This window comes from Cololabis saira, chromosome 5 (genome assembly GCF_033807715.1).
Source record: "Cololabis saira isolate AMF1-May2022 chromosome 5, fColSai1.1, whole genome shotgun sequence".
Taxonomy (NCBI): domain Eukaryota; kingdom Metazoa; phylum Chordata; class Actinopteri; order Beloniformes; family Belonidae; genus Cololabis; species Cololabis saira.
Window position 1 is genome coordinate 3,275,700 of NC_084591.1, and position 21,654 is coordinate 3,297,353.

Consider the following 21,654-nt stretch of genomic DNA (forward strand, 5'->3'; position numbering starts at 1 on the left):
CACTTTAAAATCTCATGTTGTACATTTTCTGTTTTCATTACATATTTGCTATTTGTACTGCAGCAATCACCACAACAAATTCCTTGTGTGTGTTCAACAAACATGGCAATAAAATTATTTCGGATTTCTTTTCTGATTAATTATGAAAATACATTTTATTTCTAGTGCACTTTCATTAAAAACAAATCTCAAAGTGCTACAAGTTAAAATCAACCATGAATAAAATCAATAGGAAAAGGCTTTTTTTTAGGTGGTAATAGGCAGATTTAGGCAGATTTAGTGATAAACAGTGATAAATAGGCAGATTTAGTGATAAACAGGCAGATTTAGTGATAAATAAATGAAGAGTGTTCTATAAATAAAATCTATTATTATTATTATTATCAGTGATAAACAGGCAGATTTAGTGATAAACTTGTTTTTTTAACTTGTTTTAATCTTGTAAGCACTCTGAGATTCTTTGAATGAAGAGTGCTCTATAAATAAAATCTATTATCATCATTATTATTATTATTATTACTATTATTGTTATATTAACAGTGATAAATAGGCAGATTTAGTGATAAACTTTAGATGGCTGTTGAAGTTCAGGTCTAAGTCAGTAATTACACCAAAGATTTCTGTCTTGATTTGTAGCTGTCAATGACATAGAGCCGTTTTTAGGGCCAAAAATCATCACCTGTCTTTCCTCCCAATGCCGCTGCTAACCGCTGCTAACGCCGCTGCTAACGCCGCTGCTAACCGCTGCTAACCGCTACCTCCAGAACCAGAGCAGGACACCGGGGGTTCCAAACATCTCCATCCGCCGCTTCTCCCCACGGCGGCGGCTCGTCCTCCGGCCGCGCAGCCCCGGCCGGCCGGCCGCCCGGAGCCGCCGCCACAAACCCGGCTTCCCCCCCCGCCCTCCGCCGCGGCCGCGGGAATAATGCACACTGGGTAAAAAACCAAGTAATACACCAACCTCGGAGATCTGCAGCGATTCCTGCCCGACCACCATGCAACTGTGCAGGAAGTTACATATTCCGCCGCACGCCGGAACATGTGCGCCGGCAGCAGCCCCGCGCCCAGGCCCCGCCCCTTTACCAAACCCTGCAAGCCCATTGGCTGGCCGAGGCGGAGGCTCCGCTCCCATTGGTCCGCGGCGCTGTCCGTCAACTGCGCTCCGGGCTTTATTTATGACCTATTCAGCTTGCTGGGCCCCCAGAGACGCCATTCTGCGTCGGTTTTCGTATTGTCTGGCACTTTTTATGTCACTGTGTCCCTTATTCAAGCGAAATAAAGCTCAAAAACGTCGGATTAAGATCCACGATGAGCGGATAATGTCTATGCCGGTGCGGGGGTGCAGCCATGTGGCGTCTTTAGCGGGATAAACGGCGAAGTGCGCGGAGGATGTTCAGGGTCCATGTTGAAAACAAGGTCGTGTGGGAAAACAGGGGGAATGTGGGCAATGCAGTGAAAAACTGCTGCTGAACTACAACAACCCACACACACGCTATTAACTCAGTCTGGAATCAAAGATAAGAGCCAGGATGAAATACTAACTCACACTAGGCATGGCAAGTTTATTTATATAGCACAATTCAACACAAGGTAATTCAAAGTGCTTTACATCAACATTAAAAGCAGCAAGACACAATTAAACAGTAAATAACAAATAAAATAAAATAAAATGATAAGAAAAGAGGTAAAATAAAACATGTATATAAGCTCACTATTTAAAATAAAAGATAAGAGCCAGGTTGAAATACTAATTCACACTAGGCATGGCAAGTTTATTTGTCTAGCACAGCGGTCGGCAACCCAAAATGTTGAAAGAGTCATATTGGACCAAAAAAACAAATATGTCTGGAGCTGCAAAAAATGAAAAGTCTTGTATAAGCCTTAGAATGAAGGCAACACATGCTGCATGTTTCTATATTAGTTATTACTGGGGGAAGAATTTTTTTTTCATTATGCACTTTAAGAAAAAAGTCGAAATGTAGACAAAAAAGTCGAAATGTAGACAAAAAAGTCGAAATGTTGAGATTAATGTTGAAGTATAATCTCGAGAAAAAATTTGAAATGTTGAGAAAAAATTTGAAATGTTGAGAAAAAAGTTGAAATGTTGAGAAAAAAGTCGAAATGTCGAGAAAATAGTAAAAATGTTGAGAAAATAGTTGAAATGTTGATTATAAAAGGAAAAAAAATAGAAAAAAGGAAAAGAAAAAAAAAGAGAAAAAAGAGGAAAAAAAGAAGAAGAAAAAGAAAAAAAGGGAAAAAAAAGGTCAAACATTTTTGAAAAAGCTCCAGGAGCCACTAGGGCGACGCTAAAGAGCCGCATGCGGCTCTAGAGCCGCGGGTTGCTGATCCCTGGACTAGCACAATTCAACACAAGGTAATTCAAAGTGCTTTACATCAACATTAAAAGCGGCAAGACACAATTAAACAGTAAATAACAAATAAAATGATAAGAAAACAGGGTAAAACATGCATATAAGCTCACTATTTGAAATAAAACATAAGAGCCGAGCTGAAATACTAATTCACACTAGGCATGGCAAGTTTATTTGTCTATAGCACAATTCAACACAAGGTAATTCAAAGTGCTTTACATCAACATTAAAAGCAGCAAGGCACAATTAAACGGTAAATAACAAATAAAATGAAATAAAATTATAAGAAAAGAGGTAAAACATGCATATAAGCTCACTATTTGAAATAAAAGATAATAACTAAGCTGAAATTGTCAAGGTTGACATTCCCCCAGCCTCCAGTTTGCCTTCAGTTTCTGTCTTGCCCCGCCTGTGTCCCATCTGCCCTGATTGTGTCTGCACCTGTGTCTCGTCATGTCTCGTTATCCCCTCAGTATATCTTGTCTTGTCATTCCTTTGTGCTCTGTCGGTCCGTACTGTTCTCTCCTCCATGTCTCCTTGTAGTTTTTGTCTTGATCCTGGTTTTTGTGTTTTTTGATCCTGCTCTGCAGCGCCTTGTTTTTGCCTTTTTATGGATTAAATCCTTTTTGTTTTTGAGAACTCCTGACTCCAGTCTCCCTCTGTCTCCTGCACTTGGGTCCTAAGAAAAACCAAACCATGACAGAAATACTAATTCACACTAGGCATGGCAAGTTTATTTGTCTAGCACAGGGGTCGGCAACCCAAAATGTTTTAGAGCCATATTGGACCAAAAACACAAAAAACTAATATGTCTGGAGCCGCAAAAAATGAAAAGTCTTGTATAAGCCTTAGAATGAAGACAACACATGCTGCATGTTTCTATATTAGTAAGAACTGGGGGAAGAATTTTTTTTCATTATGCACTTTAAGAAAAAAGTCGAAATGTCGAGAAAAAAGTAAAAATTTCGAGAAAAAAGTTGAAATGTTGAGATTAATGTTGAAGTACAATCTCGAGAAAAAATTTGAAATGTTGAGAAAAAAGTTGAAATGTTGAGAAAAAAGTCGAAATGTTGAGATTAAAAAGGAAAGGAAAAAAATAGAATAAAAGGAAAAGAGAAAAAAGTAGAAAAAAAGAGGAAAAAAGGAAAAAAAAGAGGAAAAAAAGAAAAAAAGAAGAAAAAAAAAGGTCAAACATTTTTTTTAAAGCTCCAGGAGCCACTAGGGCGGCGCTAAAGAGCTGCATGCAGCTCTAAAACCGCGGGTTGCCGACCCCTGACCTAAGGGTTCAATTTTAGTTTCTTCAGACTGAAGGAAACATCTTCTAAGTTTAATATCTGCAGATGTAAACTGTAAACTGGCTGGTTTGGTGGTTTTGGAGTAGTGACTTTCCCTCTCTGATACCCCTTTTTCCACCAAACCGGTTCCTGGGCTGGTTCTGGTTCTGGTTCTGGACCAGTACTGAATTTGGAACCAGACTTTCTGTTTCCACTGACAAAGAACTGGCTCCGGGCCAGAAGAACCAGTTCCAAGGTAGCACCAACTCTCTACTGGTCTAGAGGAAAGAACCGCTTCCGAAAGCAGAGGGGGTGGAGTTATTCAGACAAACGACAACAGCAAGATCAGCCCCCGGGTCTCGCACTCAGCAGGCACGCCGATTTCCCCCAGTGTCCAGCCACAAAAAATCCCATGGGGCCCAAAAAGCTTTTTTCCCATAGACCGCAATAGTAAAAGAGAAGCCTCTAAAACTGTTCACAGGAACCTCCAGCTGTAATCACCGGCAATTACTAATCTTTGTATTCTATATTTTTAAGTCATGGACTTTATATCCGTCAAAAATGTTCCTTCCTTGCCAGAAAAGTCCAAGAAAAGTCTCTTTCTGGGCGTGACGTCACGGCCGTGTCGGTGCCATTGATGTTGCCCCGGGGCATGATGGGAGGTGACTCAACTGCGCATGCTCTATGGGCCCCTTAACGCGGAAGTAAACCCGGAAGTCAGAAATTTTTTCGGCGTATGCGCCAGGCGAGCAACTTCCATTGAAATGAACGGCGGCCATTTTCCTGTCTGGTATCCAGTTAATATAATACATCCATGAGCAAGACTGGGAGAAGGAAACATTTTCAAATAAGGATGAATCTGGATGCAGCAAAGCATCATGGGAGGAGCAGGAGACAACCTGTCTTTTAGAGATGTGTCCACGGAGGAGCTACGTGGACCAAGTCCTGTTAGAGCAGATACCTGGTTGTTGCTGCAACTTTCACGCTAACGCAGAGAAGTAACTGATGTTTGCAGTGACGTAACTGACGTTAGCAGAGACGTAACTGACGTTAGCAGAGACGTAACTGACGTTTGCAGAGACGTAACTAATGTTAGCAGAGACGTAACTGACGTTAGCAGAGACGTAACTGATGTTAGCAGAGACGTAACTGACGTTTGCAGAGACGTAACTGATGTTAGCAGAGATGTAACTGACGTTTGCAGAGACGTAACTGACGTTAGCAGAGACGTAACTGACGTTAGCAGAGACGTAACTAATGTTAGCAGAGACGTAACTGACGTTAGCAGAGACGTAACTGACGTTTGCAGAAACGTAACTGACGTTTGCAGAGACGTAACTGACGTTAGCAGAGACGTAACTGAGGTTTGCAGAGACGTAACTGACGTAACTGACGTTTGCAGAGACGTAACTGACGTTTGCAGAGACGTAACTGACGTTAGCAGAGACGTAACTGACGTTTGCAGCGACGTAACTGACGTAACTGACGTTTGCAGAGACGTAACTGACGTTTGCAGAGACGTAACTGACGTTTGCAGAGACGTAACTAATGTTAGCAGAGACGTAACTGACGTTAGCAGAGACGTAACTGATGTTAGCAGAGACGTAACTGACGTTTGCAGAGACGTAACTGATGTTAGCAGAGACGTAACTGACGTTTGCAGAGACGTAACTGACGTTAGCAGAGACGTAACTGACGTTAGCAGAGACGTAACTAATGTTAGCAGAGACGTAACTGACGTTAGCAGAGACGTAACTGACGTTTGCAGAAACGTAACTGACGTTTGCAGAGACGTAACTGACGTTAGCAGAGACGTAACTGAGGTTTGCAGAGACGTAACTGACGTAACTGACGTTTGCAGAGACGTAACTGACGTTTGCAGAGACGTAACTGACGTTAGCAGAGACGTAACTGACGTTTGCAGCGACGTAACTGACGTAACTGACGTTTGCAGAGACGTAACTGACGTTTGCAGAGACGTAACTGACGTTAGCAGAGACGTAACTGACGTTTGCAGAGACGTAACTGACGTTAGCAGAGACGTAACTGATGTTTGCAGAGACGTAACTGACGTTTGCAGAGACGTAACTGACGTTTGCAGAGACGTAACTGACGTTAGCAGAGACGTAACTGACGTTAGCAGAGACGTAACTGACGTTTGCAGAGACGTAACTGACGTTAGCAGAGACGTAACTGACGTTAGCAGAGACGTAACTGACGTTTGCAGAGACGTAACTGACGTTTGCAGAGACGTAACTGACGTTTGCAGAGACGTAACTGACGTTAGCAGAGACGTAACTGACGTTAGCAGAGACGTAACTGACGTTTGCAGAGACGTAACTGACGTTAGCAGAGACGTAACTGACGTTTGCAGAGACGTAACTGACGTTTGCAGATGTAACTGACGTTTGCAGAGACGTAACTGACGTTTGCAGATGTAACCGACGTTTGCAGAGACGTAACTGACGTTTGCAGAGACGTAACTGACGTTTGCAGAGACGTAACTGACGTTAGCAGAGACGTAACTGACGTTTGCAGATGTAACTGACGTTTGCAGAGACGTAACTGACGTTTGCAGAGACGTAACTGACGTTTGCAGACGTAACTGACGTTTGCAGAGACGTAACTGACGTGAGCAGAAACGTAACTGACGTTAGCAGAGACGTAACTGACGTTAGCAGAGACGTAACTGACGTTAGCAGAGACGTAACTGACGTGGCTGCTCTTAGCACCCGAGCTGTGGGAAAACAAACCGGTTCTCAGCTGGTTCCAAGTTGAACGAGTTGTGAACCAGAACCAGCTCTGGAACCGGTTTGGTGTAAAAGGGGTATTTGTGGCCCTTCAGCTCACATCAGCACAGATTTACTGCGGTTCTTTCACATGGAAGCTCGTTCATCCCGGGTCCTTCAGTCCTTCGGACATCTGGAGGTTACACCCAAGTGTGAACCGGACTTGTGAACGTCCACGATTCCTCCTTTCTGAGGTCTCGGTTGACTTCTTTTGATTCTCATTTATTTCGTGCCCCCATCCGGGTTCTAACCCCGTTTAATCCCGTCCAAGGTCACGTAGGGCTGGGCGATATATCGAGATTTTAATATCGATATATTTTCAAACGCGATATGGTACCAGACAATATCGTTTATATCGATTATTAAAAAAAAAAAATTTTGATATAGCTTACTTTGTGACAAATTGACTTGAATGTTTTATTTTAGATTTGCACAAATGTTTTGTTATTTGCACAACTGTCAACCTCAGTGGAAAAGTCTGCCTGTTACTGTCTACATTGTATTAATTGCACAGTGTATTTTAATTTAATTGTTATCCAGGAAAGGGATATTTGTTTTATTTTATTCAAGAAGCATTTTTATTCTATATATGCAGGCAGTTTGTTTTAATTTCATTTGTTTTATACATTTTGATATTGTGCAGACCTCTGTTAATAAAGGAACCTGTGTGACATTTGGCACGAGGCTTTGTATTAAAACTGACTGTTTTTTTAAGGGTTTTCCTCAGAAAAAATGAAGCTAACAGAGATGCTAACAGAGATGCTAACAGAGATGCTATGCTATAATGCTTTGGGGGAAACCCCAATTATGGCACAGAAAAAATATCGATATATATCGAGTATCGCCATTCAGCTAGAAAATATCGAGTTATGACTTTTGGTCCATATCACCCAGCCCTAAGGTCACGGGTTGTTTTCTGCACCCTTTTGTTTGCTTCCAGCTCAGCGCTGAAATAAACCTTTTCCCTCCATCTCTTTCTAATTCTCTTCACTTGAAAATATCCTGCATTGTTGTAGCCTTTATTTTGAAGGTTCCGACCAGAAGTCTGGTGTTCACCTGTGTGACTTGACTGGTTTTACCGTCGATGGGGAGCCTCCCCTGCTCCGAGAGGCGTCAACACATCGGGGATTCCTGCTCGCATCTGGAGGCCGGACCGTACGAGGACGCACACACACACCAGCACGCACACACACACACACACACACGCACACACACACAGGGCGTCATGTTCACAGGGATGCAGATGGAGAACCGGGCCGACGGCGAGGTTGTGGATGCTGCAGCTCTGAGGCAGCAGAGGAGGCTGAAACAAGCCATCCGGTTCCTGCACAGAGACTCTGCTGACCTGCTGCCGCTGGACGGACTGAAGAAGCTCGGGACTTCCAACCAGGGGGTGAGCCTCGCACCCAGGTCCGCACACCCAGGTCCCAGGGCCCGGCGCCACATCAGCAGCTTCACTCATTCATTTACCGTATTTTCTGGACTATAAGCCGCACCTGCATACAAGCCGCATCTGCTCTATTTAAAAATAAAAGATATGCAAGCCGCAGATATTTATGTTGTTAGATTAGATATTTACTACATGTACAGAAGGATTCTGAACTGTAAATGATGTACATGTTTGTACCTAAATAGATCCTTTCCTAACAGTGTCTTTTAACACGGCAGCAACTTTGCTGATTAAAACGGGACAGAACCAAGAGAAAATAACCACTATTTATTTATCTATTTATCTGTTTAAAATCTGCTTCTACTTCTATCTGCTAAAGAAGAAGTAATGTATTCTTCTTTGCATTTATTTTGTCTTAGTTTTGATTCTAATTCTGGTTAGAGCGCCCCGAGCGGTGGAAGAAAAATCCACAGAATAGCTGCACCTTTGTATAAGCTGCATGGTTCAAAACCTAAGAAAAAAGTAGCGGCTTATAGTCCAGACAATACAGTATGTCCTTATTTGTTCCCATCCATTTCCTCAGATGTGTCGGTTGAGCATGTTTACACGTTCATACTGAGCTTGTCTAAATGTGTCACGATAAAACGAGCTGTTATCTGAGCAGGAAGAGCCCTTTCAGAGTAAAAGCCTGGCATGGGGACTAGGGGTGGGTATTGGGAAGGACCTCAGGATACGATACGCATCACGATACTTGAGCCACGATACGATACAATATTGCGATATCCCGATTATGCAATATATCCCGATATATCGCGATATTCTACATAGTTCACCGAAAAATTTAAAAATGCATTACACATCTTAAAATCCAAGTTGTACATATGTACATCAGATGATAGTGATAATTCATTGGACAGACTGAGTCAAAACAATGTAGTTCAAACCCACACTGAAATCACAAAATAAAGTGCAGCTAGGGGTGGGCAAAAATATTGATACGGCAATATATCGCGATACATACATTGAATATCGATATCGTATCGGGAGACTATGTATCGCGATATATTGCCGTATCAATATTTTTACCCACCCCTAATGAGGACAGACTCGGTTCTGGTTCTGGTTCTGGTTGTGGTTGGACCAGACGTCCTGACACCGTCTCCCTCCGACTCTCTGCAGCAGCCACACAACATCCTCCAGAAGCGGCTGCTGGAGGCCAAACTGGCCCGGGACGTGTGCGGGCTGACGCCGAACCAGAACCCCCCCAGAACCACCAGGGGGGTCGTCCTGAGCCGGGACCTACGGTCTCCAGAGGACGAGGAGGACGACGACTTCATCCACGTGCGCTGCACGGTGGGAGGACATTTCATTATTACTGTGTTATTATTAGTGTGGTTACGTAACGCCTAGTAACGTTACTAAACATCACTAGGCGTTACTTAACGCTACTTAACGTTACTAAACGTTACTAAAAGTTATTAAACGTTACTAAACGTTACTTAACGTTACTAAACGTTACTACATTTTAGTAAACGTTACTAATGTTGCTAGACGTTACTAAACGTAACTAAACATTACTAAACGTTACTTAACGTTACTAAACGTTACTAGGCGTTACTTAACGCTACTTAACGTTACTAAACGTAACTAAACATTACTAAACGTCACTTAACGTTACTAAACGTCACTAAACGTTACTAAACGTTATTAAACGTTACTAAAAGTTATTAAACGTTACTAAACGTTACTTAACGTTACTAAACGTTACTTAACGTTACTAAACGCTACTTAACATTACTAAACGTCACTTAACGTTACTAAACGCTACTTAAAGTTACTAAACGTCACTAAACGTTACTACATTTTAGTAAACGTTACTAATGTTGCTAGACGTTACTAAACGTAACTAAACATTACTAAACGTCACTTAACGTTACTAAACGTTACTAGGCGTTACTTAACGCTACTTAACGTTACTAAACGTAACTAAACGTTACTAAATGTTACTTAACCTTACTAAACGTTATTAAACGTTACTAAGTTATTAAACGTTACTAAACGTTACTTAACGTTACTAAACGTTACTAAACGTCACTAAACGTTAATAAAAGTCACTAAAAGTTATAAAACGTTACTAAACGTCGCTTAACGTTATTTAACATCACTAAACGTCACCAATTGTTACTAAATGTAACTAAAAACTACTAAATGTCACTTAACGTTACTAACCGCTACTTAACGTTACTAAATGTCACTAAACGTTACTAAACGTTACTAAACGTTACTTAACGTTACTAAATGCTACTTAAAGTTACTAAACATCACTAAACGTTATTAAACTTTAGTAAACAATACTTAACGTTACTAAACATTACTTAACGTTACTAAACGTTACTAAACGTTACTTAACGTTACTAAATGCTACTTAAAGTTACTAAACATCACTAAACGTTACTAAACTTTAGTAAACGTTACTTAATGTTACTAAACGTCACTTAACGTTACTAAACGCTAATTAACATTACTAAACGTTACTTAACATTACTAAACGCTACTTAATATTACTAAACGTTACTACATTTTAGTAAACGTTACTTAATGTTACTAAACATCACTTAACGTTACTAAACGTTACTAGGCGTTACTTAACGCTACTTAACGTTACTAAACGTAACTAAACATTACTAAATGTTACTTAACCTTACTAAACGTTATTAAACGTCATTTAACGTTACTAAACGTCACTAAACGTTACTAAATGTTACTTAACCTTACTAAACGTTATTAAACGTTACTAAGTTATTAAACGTTACTTAACGTTACTTAACGTTACTAAACGTTACTAAACGTCACTAAACGTAAATAAAAGTCACTAAAAGTTATAAAACGTTACTAAACGTCGCTTAACGTTATTTAACATCACTAAACGTCACCAATTGTTACTAAATGTAACTAAAAACTACTAAATGTCACTTAACGTTAGTAACCGCTACTTAACGTTACTAAATGTCACTAAACGTTATTAAACGTTACTAAAAGTTATTAAACTTTAGTAAACAATACTTAACGTTACTAAACATTACTTAACGTTACTAAACGTTACTTAACGTTACTAAATGCTACTTAAAGTTACTAAACATCACTAAACGTTACTAAACTTTAGTAAATGTTACTTAATGTTACTAAACGTTACTTAACGTTACTTGATGTTATTAAACGTTACCTCAAGTTACCTAACGTTACTACAAGTTATCTAATGTTACTTAATGTTACTAAATGTTACTAACCGTAACGAAAAGATACCTAACGTTACCTATTGTTACCTAACGTTACTTAAAGAGGACCTATTATGGCATCTAATACCTATTTTAAACAGGCCTTGAATGTCTTAAAAACAAGCTTTTGATTTTTTTTTGCTAAATAAATTAGAAATTCAGCCTCTGATCCATGTCTTTATCATCCCAGTCTCTAACCTCATTATCTATACGGGATTCTGAGTGGGCGGGGCTATGATAATGAGGCTCTGTGCTGATTGGATGCCTGAATGACGCGTAGAAAATGGCGGAAGCTCCGGCCGACGGAGTTGTTGTTGTTGTTCCGGCCAGAGTTAGTTGTGGACGGGATTTCACGCATCGCTCCCATCGTTACGTCACGACGGGAGCAGAATCTGAACGGCTCGTAGATCCACATCACACTGGACGTCCGGGCGGCTGTACAGACACTAGGAATGGGTGATATTTTACCGTTCACGATAAACCGTCAAAAAAATTCCCCACGGTAAGAATTTGTATCTCACGGTAAAAATGATAAATTCCTGTTGATGATGTTTTTGTGTAAAACTGATTTATGGTTCTGCGTTAAATCCACGCACAACGTACGTGAAGGAAGGAAGGAAGGAAGGAAGGAAGGAAGGAAGGAAGGAAGGAAGGAAGGAAGGAAGAAAGAAAGAAAGAAAGAAAGAAAGAAAGAAAGAAAGAAAGAAAGAAAGAAAGAAAGAAAGAAAGAAAGAAAGAAAGAAAGAAAGAAAGAAAGAAAGAAAGAAGGATAAATTCCCATTGATACGTGTTTGTGTAACAAACATGGCGGATCTGAGTCATTCCAGTTTTGCAGTACAGGTGTAACTCATTTAATTGGTTTTTATTAATTCAATTTAATTGGTGTAGTTTAGTAGCATTTAGTATCTTTTACAGCAGTGATTTGGCTCCAAAGACTGAATGTGGTGATAGATTTATAGTTACAAAGGTGGAGTTGAATTAGTATTTTTTTTATCGTCATTTTTATCGTTATCGGGATAAATGCCAGAAATTATCGTGATACATTTTTTAGTCCATATCGCCCATCCCTAACAGACTCTGCAGAATCTGGTTGTTTCCTCCTTCTCTGAGTTGCTGAGGGGAGACCACTTTATATATGTTAAAGCAAGAGAAAACCTGTTTTTCCTAATAGGTCCCCTTTAACGTTACTAATCGTTACTAGACATTACTTAACGTTACCAGAAGTTACTTAACATTACTTAACGTTACTTAACGTTACTTAACGTTACTAAACGTTACTAAATTTTCAGTCCGTGGTTCGATTCCAGGCCCGATGGACTGCCGGTCCCCCGCAGGTCCCGGCAGACGTCCCAGCAGACGTCCCCTCGGTTGGACATTCGGACTCGGTTCTTGTAGAAATAATAACGACATTTCTCTCGTCTCCATGTGACAGTGTCTCGGACAGGAAGTGGACGTCCTCATCGACACGGGCTGCAAGCTGAACCTGATGTCCTCGCGGACCGTGGAGGGACTGGGGTGAAACCCGCTCAGACAGCAATATGTCCTACCCTACCTTTAATATCTCCTACCCTACCTTTAATATGTCCTACCCTACCTTTAATATCTCCTACCCTACCTTTAATATGTCCTACCCTACCTTTAATATCTCCTACCCTACCTTTAATATCTCCTACCCTACCTTTAATATGTCCTACCCTACCTTTAATATCTCCTACCCTACCTTTAATATGTCCTACTCTACCTTTAATATGTCCTACTCTACCTTTAATATGTCAGACCCTACCTTTAATATGTCCTACCCTACCTTTAATATGTCCTACTCTACCTTTAATATGTCAGACCCTACCTTTAATATGTCCTACCCTACCTTTAATATGTCCTACCCTACCTTTAATATGTCCTACCCTACCTTTAATATGTCCTACCCTACCTTTAATATGTCCTACCCTACCTTTAATATGTCCTACCCTACCTTTAATATGTCCTACTTTACCTTTAATATGTCCTACCCTACCTTTAATATGTCCTACCCTACCTTTAATATGTCCTACCCTACCTTTAAAATGTCCTACCCTACCTTTAATATGCCCTACCCTACCTTTAATGTCATACCCTACCTTTAAAATGTCCTACCCTACCTTTAATATGCCCTACCCTACCTTTAATATGCAATACCCCAACTTTAATATGTCCTACCCTACCTTTAATGTCATACCCTACCTTTAAAATGTCCTACCCTACCTTTAATATGCCATACCCCAACTTTAATATGTCCTACCCTACCTTTAATGTCATACCCTACCTTTAAAATGTCCTACCCTACCTTTAATATGCAATACCCCATCTTTAATATGCAATACCCCAACTTTAATATGTCCTACCCTACCTTTAAAATGTCCTGCCCTACCTTTAATATGCAATACCCTACCTTTAATATGTCCTACCCTACCTTTAATATGCAATACCCTACCTTTAATATGTCCTACCCTACCTTTAAAATGTCCTACCCTACCTTTAATGTCATACCCCATCTTTAATATGCAATACCCCATCTTTAATATGTCCTACCCTACCTTTAATATGTCCTACCCTACCTTTAATATGTCCTACCCTACCTTTAATATGTCCTACCTTACCTTTAATATGTCCTACCCTACCTTTAATATGTCCTACCTTACCTTTAATGTCCTACCCTAGCTTTAATATGTCCTACCCTACCTTTAATATGTCCTACCCTACCTTTAATATGTCCTACCCTGCCTTTAATATGTCCTACCCTACCTTTAATATCTCCTACCCTACCTTTAATATGACCCGTGACCCGTCTTCTCCCCTCTGAAGCTTGAAGGGGCTCGTTGAGGAGGACGAGACGGAGGTGGACGGCTGCCCGTCCCAGCGCCGCCTGTGCGCCGCCGGCCACATCGAGGAGCTGGGCCTGACCGTGGGGGGGCTCCGAGTCATCACCTCGTTCGTCGTAGTGGGTAAGATAACCCCCCCCAGACAGACAGATGTACGTCCTGACTAGGGCTGTAACGATACACTAATCTCACGATACGGTACGATACACGATACTGAGGTCACGATAACGATACGATATTATAGCAGTATTTTTTTAACAACCTTTAATGAGGAACATATGACTGGAAAAAATTGTCTTTTATTTGAAAGACACAAAATACAAAACAATGCTGTGCGTTTGCCCTATTGTTCCAGTTTGTAATGCTTTATAACTGTTTAAGTTTTAAAGAGAAAGCCAGGCCAACCATTTTCCACAAACTGAACTAAAAGTAAATGTCAGGTTTGCATTATGATCTTCAGTTTCAGACAAGTACAAATATTTAGACACAAACTGAATAGTTTCTCTCATGTATGACTTGACTTCTACGACGGAGTATTAGGGCCCAAAATAAGACAAAAAAAAAAATTGAAATTACGAGAATAAAGTCGTAAAATTACGAGAATTAAGGCATAATATTTTGAGAATAAAGTCGTAATATTAAATATATTATAAATATATAAATATAACTTCACAAGATGCTCAATATTCCTCATTTTTACACAGGGAGAAGAGTTCTCATAAATTATATTCTCATAATGTTACGACTTTATTCTCGTAATGTTACGACTTTATTCTCGTAATATTACGACTTTATTCTCTTAATGTTACGACTTCTCGTAATATTACAACTTTAATCTCATAATATAACGACTTTATTCTCATAATACGACTTTATTCTATTACGACTTTATTCTCGCAACATTATGACTTTACCGGTATTCTCGTAATTTCCAATTTTTCTTGTCTTAGTTTGGCCCTAATACTCCGTTGTAGACTTCGAAATTTAACAACTAAAATTTAATAAATAAATAAAAGAAAATAAATAAACTATGAAAAGTCCCAAACTCCAAATGCAACATGAATGTTATTTATCTTCTGCCAGAGCTAAGAGCTTCACCTGCTCCAGCCTGAGGCCGTAAGGTGAATCCCGTTATCGTTTCATTACGCTCCCACCGTTGGGAACGACACAATCTTTACATCATAAAAAAGATTGATTCGTGCTCACCTTAGAAGTAAAAGTTTGGAGCTCAAAACCCTGCAAGAGTCCCGTGATCGGGACCGTAAAACGGTACTAGTTTCTTCTGAGCGTAGTCAGATTTTGGTCGCGGGTCGAGGCGCGGCCGTCACGTGATCCCGCTGCACCAATAGGATGTTACTAGTAAACACTATATATTAATTAGGGGTGGGCAAAAATATCGATATGGCAATATATCGCGATACTTTTCCAGTTGATTCAATATTGATATTCAAAATTTGAATATCGATTTTTTTTTATTTTTATTTATATTTTTTATCCCCGATCTTTTTCCCATTATATCCCCCAGTGCTCCTACCTAAGTGACAGTCCTGGGCATTGCCACTCTCTACCAACCCTGGGAGGGCCCTGCACTGAGCTCAGGTTTTATTTAACGTTTTATTTCATTTTATAATTTATTTTTTACATAAGACAATTGCCTGTCCTTAAAGAATTAAAAATAATAATGGACAGGGGTTTATTTATTTATGGATTTATATCTATACTGACTGATCACTGTGCCTGTCCTTGGTTTTAGTTCCATCTTTCTTGTGTTTATTATCATTTGCCACATAATTAAAGCAACCTCATACTAAATGTAATGTTAATTTCATATGATGTAAATAATATGAAAAACATATACAAATATGTTGTAACTTTAGCTTGTATAGTTATAATAAAACATTGTTTTGACTCAGTTTGTCCCATGAATTGTCACTATAATCTGATGAACGTGCAACTCGGATTTTAAGATCCATAAAGCTTTTTACAGTTTTCAGCAAACTTTATATATCGCAAAATTTGGATATCGCAATATCGTATCGTATCGTGACTCAGGTATCGTGATGTGTATTGTATCGTGAGGTCCTTGGCACTACCCACCCCTAATATTAATATTAATAACCCAATATCACGCTACAGTTTGTCACCTCCACGACACGTATCGTGACATTTTGTATTGCGAAATTTCGTGGCACGATAGATTGTTACAGCCCTAGTCCTGACGTACGCCGTCCACCCACAACCTCTGTTTACAGGAAGTCCAGAGCCGCTGATGTCGCTGGGCAGCAGGACGTTAAAGTCCCTCAAGGTCAGTGGACCCGGGACTGATCCGGACCAGGAGGGGCGTGTGAACCATAGACATATAAACGTATCCTCCCATGGAGCTGCAATACGTCAACGTCGCCGCCATATTGGATGTTCAAGACTGTAAACTAATACAAGTAAATGGACTTATTTTCATAAAGCACCTTTCTACAAAGAAATGTAAGTTTTACGTCTCATTTATAATATATCTCATATATAAAAATACATTTTATGTTTATGTTTTATGTTATGTATATGTTGGTGGAAAGCACTTTGTGTTACATTTTTTGTATGAAAGGTGCTTTACAAATAAAGTTTGATTTGATTTGATTTGATTTGATTTGATTTGATTTGATGAGAAAATATGTTTCTCTATTTTTCTTATTTTTGTGAGGGGGGATATATATTGTTTTCCGGCACTACCTTGTTCTCTATAGCTGATATAACATGAATTACTCCTATCTGGGATCAATAAAGTTCTTATTTTTGCCGTCTGAGAAAATTAAATATATTATATTTGGTGCCTAACTGTTTCCCAAGTATATTAGTGCGTGTGTGAATGAATAAATGAGACGTAAAACGTAAATTTCTTTGTAGAAAGGTGCTTTCTGAAAATAAGTCCATTTACTTGTATTAGTTTACAGCGCAGTCTTGAACATCCAATATGGCGGCGGCGTTGACGTATCGCAGCAGCGGGCAAGAACACTCGATGCAGCGTCTACGTTTATATGTCTATGGTGTGAACGGGAGGTAAAGTTAGTCCAGTGTTTGTTCACCCGGGTGACCGATGTCTCGGCCTGCAGTGCGTCATCGACACCGACCAGCAGATTCTGGTGTTCGGGACCAGCGTCAGGGAGCGGGTCCAGTTTACCCAGAAGCCCCTGGGAGAACGGTGAGATGGGTCATCATCACCTAACCTTTAACTCATTTAACTTTTCACACTTGTAGCGGAACATTTGAATGTTTGTAGGATTTATGGAAAATGTGTAAACGATTCAATATTCTGACCATGAACACCATTAAAGGCAGGGTAAGTGATTTCTAGACGCTCTCCTGCTCACGTCACGTGTAAGAGTTGATATTTGATTTGATTTGATATTTGATTGGCAGCTAGCTCAGCCAGTGGTTAGCTGTCCTCACGCCCCTTTAATGTGTCCAACTTTACCTTTGACCTTTCTTATCCTACCTTTAATATGTCCTACTCTACCTTTAATATGTCCTACCCTACCTTTAATATGTCCTACCCTACCTTTAATATGTCCTACCCTACCTTTAATATCTCCTACCCTACCTTTAATATGTCCTACCCTACCTTTAATATCTCCTACCCTACCTTTAATATCTCCTACCCTACCTTTAATATGTCCTACCCTACCTTTAATATGTCCTACCCTACCTTTAATATGTCCTACCCTACCTTTAATATCTCCTATACCTTTAATATGTCCTACCCTACCTTTAATATGTCCTACCCTACCTTTAATATGTCCTACCCTACCTTTAATATGTCCTACCCTACCTTTAATATCTCCTACCCTACCTTTAATATGTCCTACCCTAGCTTTAATGTGTCCTACCCTACCTTTAATGTGTCCTACCCTACCTTTAATATGTCCTACCCTACCTTTAATATGTCCTACCCTACCTTTAATATGTCCTACCCTACCTTTAATATGTCCTACCCTACCTTTAATATCTCCTACCCTACCTTTAATATCTCCTACCCTACCTTTAATATGTCCTACCCCACCATTACTTATTGTGTGGAGGTTTGGGGTAACAACTATAAAACAAATACAAACCCTATTTTTCTATTACAGAAAAGAGCTTTAAGGATAATTAATAAAACCGACTATTATGAACCAACAAATAATCTTTTTATTAAATATAATACCTTAAAATTCCATGATATAGTAGAGCAGAAAACTTTTTTATTTGCCTTTAAAGCAGCAGAAACTGCTTCCAAACTGCATTCAGGATTTGTTCCAGATAAAAGAAACTCTGACCTGAGGGGGAAACTCATGTTTGAGATGACGACAGCAAGAACTAATATTAAAAAGAGATTTACATCAATTAAGGCTAGAGAAATTTGGAATAGTTGTAATAACAACCTAAAAATGTGTCGCTCTATCTTCAAGTTTAAGAAATTGTTTAAAGAAAATATTGTAAATAAATATAAAACACTATAATTATAAAGTATACTATCAAAAACATTCTAGAATGTGAAACGTCAATTTTATATTTTGTCTTACTTATTTTTTTCTTCTTTATGTATTGTTTGTTTTCACTGAGTAAAAGCTAATGTCTCATATTTTTGCTGATCATAAGATAAAAGGGTCGGCACTATAAGCTACGGCTTCAGCTACACCTTTTCGGCAAAAGAAATGTTGGTTTTTTTTCTCTTCCTTTTCATCTTGTTCTGTACAAGCCGAAATAAAGATTCATAACAAATTTTAAAAAAATGAATATGTATGTATGTATGTCCTACCCTACCTTTAATATGTCCTATCCTACCTTTAATTTACCCTACCTTTAATATGTCCTACCCTACCTTTAATATCTCCTACCTTACCTTTAATGTCCTACCCTACCTTTAATATCTCCTACCTTACCTTTAATATGTCCTACCAAACCTTTAATATCTCCTACTCTACCTTTAATATGTCCTACCTTACCTTTAATATGTCCTACCCTACCTTTAATATCTCCTACTCTACCTTTAATATGTCCTACCTTACCTTTAATGTCCTACCCTACCTTTAATATCTCCTACCCTACCTTTAATATGTCCTACCCTACCTTTAATATCTCCTACCCTACCTTTAATATCTCCTACCCTACCTTTAATATGTCCTATCCTACCTTTAATTTACCCTACCTTTAATATGTCCTACCCTACCTTTAATATCTCCTACCTTACCTTTAATGTCCTACCCTACCTTTAATATCTCCTACCTTACCTTTAATATGTCCTACCAAACCTTTAATATCTCCTACTCTACCTTTAATATGTCCTACCTTACCTTTAATATGTCCTACCCTACCTTTAATATCTCCTACCCTACCTTTAATATCTCCTACTCTACCTTTAATATGTCCTACCTTACCTTTAATATCTCCTACCCTACCTTTAATATCTCCTACCCTACCTTTAATATGTCCTACTCTACCTTTAATATCTCCTATCCTACCTTTAGGCCCTGTCCCAATTCTCCCCCTCGTCCTCGTTTTCATCACTACCCCTAAGTTTTGCGCATTCCCGTGAGGGTAGTGGTGTCCCAATTCCTCTTTCCACCGAGGGGGAGTGGAGAAAACGAGGGGTAGTGGCTATGAATTGTCCCTACGGAGCGAGGGTTTTGTGATCCTCACTAGTTTTCTAGGGACAAAAAAATTTCCCAGAATGCTTTTCGTCGACTGAATCAAAAAAAAAAACATGGCGGACATTTCTTATTTTTTAGTGAATAAAATCAATATTTTGAGTTAGTTTCTGCACATAAAAATGCGTTTTAATTACATTTCTAGCGAGAAATATATATTTTACTTTCATAATATTCACTCAGTGAATGTACATAATCACTTTTTTGCCCGTTTTTTGCAACCTCGCCAGAATAAAGGCTGATTTATGGTTCTGCGTTACACCAACGCAGAGCCTACGGCGTAGGTTACGCGGCGACATGCACCGTACGCCGTACCCTACGCCGTACCCTACGCCGTAGGCTCTGCGTAGATTTAACGCGGAACCATAAATCAGCTCTGGAGCCGGCAGGCAGAAATCTCGAAATTTTCGGAGCAGGGGGGTAGGGGTAGTGAAGAAAAGAAGGGCGAGTGAAGAAAAGTAGGGGGAGTATTGGGATTGGGCCTTAATATGTCCTACCCTACCTTTAATATGTCCTACCCTACCTTTAATATGTCCTACCCTACCTTTAATATGTCTTACTCTACCTTTAATATGTCATACCCTACCTTTAATATGTCCTACCCTACCTTTAATATGTCCTACCCTACCTTTAATATGTCTTACTCTACCTTTAATGAAGTTGCGGAAGCAGACTAACCAAATCTTTTCTGATTTTGCTTCTTTTCCTTTTTCCAAAACAGCTCATCTGACTTCAGAGACCTGGGTTACTGACTTCCTCACACACACACACACACACACACACACACACACACACACACACACACACACACACACACACACACACACACACACACACACACACACACACACACACACACACACACACACAGCAAAGCAATACCAACATTTCCGTATACTAGATGCCTCATTAGACAACTGTAGGCGCTGCCACGACGTCTCGACGTGCTTTCCTGCTTTACCCGTCAGAATAGTCCAACATGGCCGTTCCTCACGCAGCGCCGGCGTCTGGCGGCCCAGAGCATCTGTGTTTAGTGAATGTTGTCACCAGAGAATTAAACCATCACCGTTACCGGACCTGTGGAGCTGCAGCCTTTAATCCCCAGAACCGTGACTTGTAGCTCGTATAAGTCACAGGTCTGTGATGTTCTGCCAGAACCAGCCTCCTGCAGGGATCCTCCTCCACGTAGCACAACAGAGGACGTCTTTTATAACCCTTTTCTAGTCTCAAATGTGTTTGCATTGAGGTCACTGCCTTTTACTGTTTATAAAGTGACGCCTGTGGAGTGTTTTATCACGTCTGTACGTCCAATAAAATCACAAAACATCAACTTTTGTCTGGTTTTTTTTCCTTGTTCAATGAAATCAATATCTCATGCACTAATTTTTACTGAGAAACAAGAACTTATTTAGTCTCTTGTGGAACACAGAGTAAAAATAATCTTATAGTAAATCTTACATAAATACAGTGTTAGATGAACATGTAAAATAAAAGCTTTTTTATACATATATGTATATATATATATATATATATATATACATATATATACATATATATATATATATATATACATATATATATATATATACACACACATACATACATACATACATACATACATACGTGTATATACACACACACACACACACACACATATATATATATATATATATTACATTATAACATGGTTATTTAAGAAATGAGAATCTCCTCAATCCAACAATTAGAATACAATAAATGAAACAATCATCCATGCAGTAGTTAATTATCCAATGGAAGGCTCTTGAAGTGCTGTACTATTTTTATAAGGTAATAACAGGTATAATTTTTTTGATAAAGTAAAGCTTGCTGTTATATTTTTTTTTTCAAGCAAAATTGAAATAGAAACAAGGGGTAGGACCTCGTAAGTTTTCTACTTCCTCCTACTCCTTTTGGGGCATGAAGGTTTATTTCCCTTTGATTTTGTTTAATGATTTTATTTGTATTCTTTTTTTTGTTGTTTTGTGTAATAGTTTTTT

General features: G+C 39.3%; 2 protein-coding genes across 6 annotated transcripts in view; one reads left to right on the forward strand and one right to left on the reverse strand.

Annotated features, from left to right (window-relative positions):
- The window catches only part of znf143b (zinc finger protein 143b), a 49,894-nt gene extending 48,809 nt beyond the window's left edge, over nt 1–1,085 (reverse strand). For 2 of the 5 annotated variants that reach the window (XM_061720775.1, XM_061720773.1), the window contains exon 1: nt 680–931. The gene's annotated coding sequence lies outside the window, so the exon portion shown is untranslated. Of the gene's footprint in view, nt 1–679; nt 932–961 lie in introns of those variants that run through there. The other 3 variants (XM_061720774.1, XM_061720777.1, XM_061720776.1) reach the window with 3 other exon arrangements.
- Nucleotides 1,086–7,520: 6,435 nt separating this feature from the next.
- LOC133444560 (nuclear receptor-interacting protein 3-like) lies at nt 7,521–20,951 on the forward strand. Its single transcript, XM_061722396.1, has 7 exons — nt 7,521–7,828; nt 9,005–9,178; nt 12,533–12,615; nt 13,942–14,081; nt 16,211–16,263; nt 17,063–17,151; nt 20,358–20,951. The coding sequence occupies exons 1-7, from the start codon at nt 7,661–7,663 to the stop codon at nt 20,386–20,388; spliced, it is 738 nt and encodes a 245-aa protein (XP_061578380.1). The 5' UTR covers nt 7,521–7,660; the 3' UTR covers nt 20,389–20,951.
- Nucleotides 20,952–21,654: the final 703 nt, after the last annotated feature.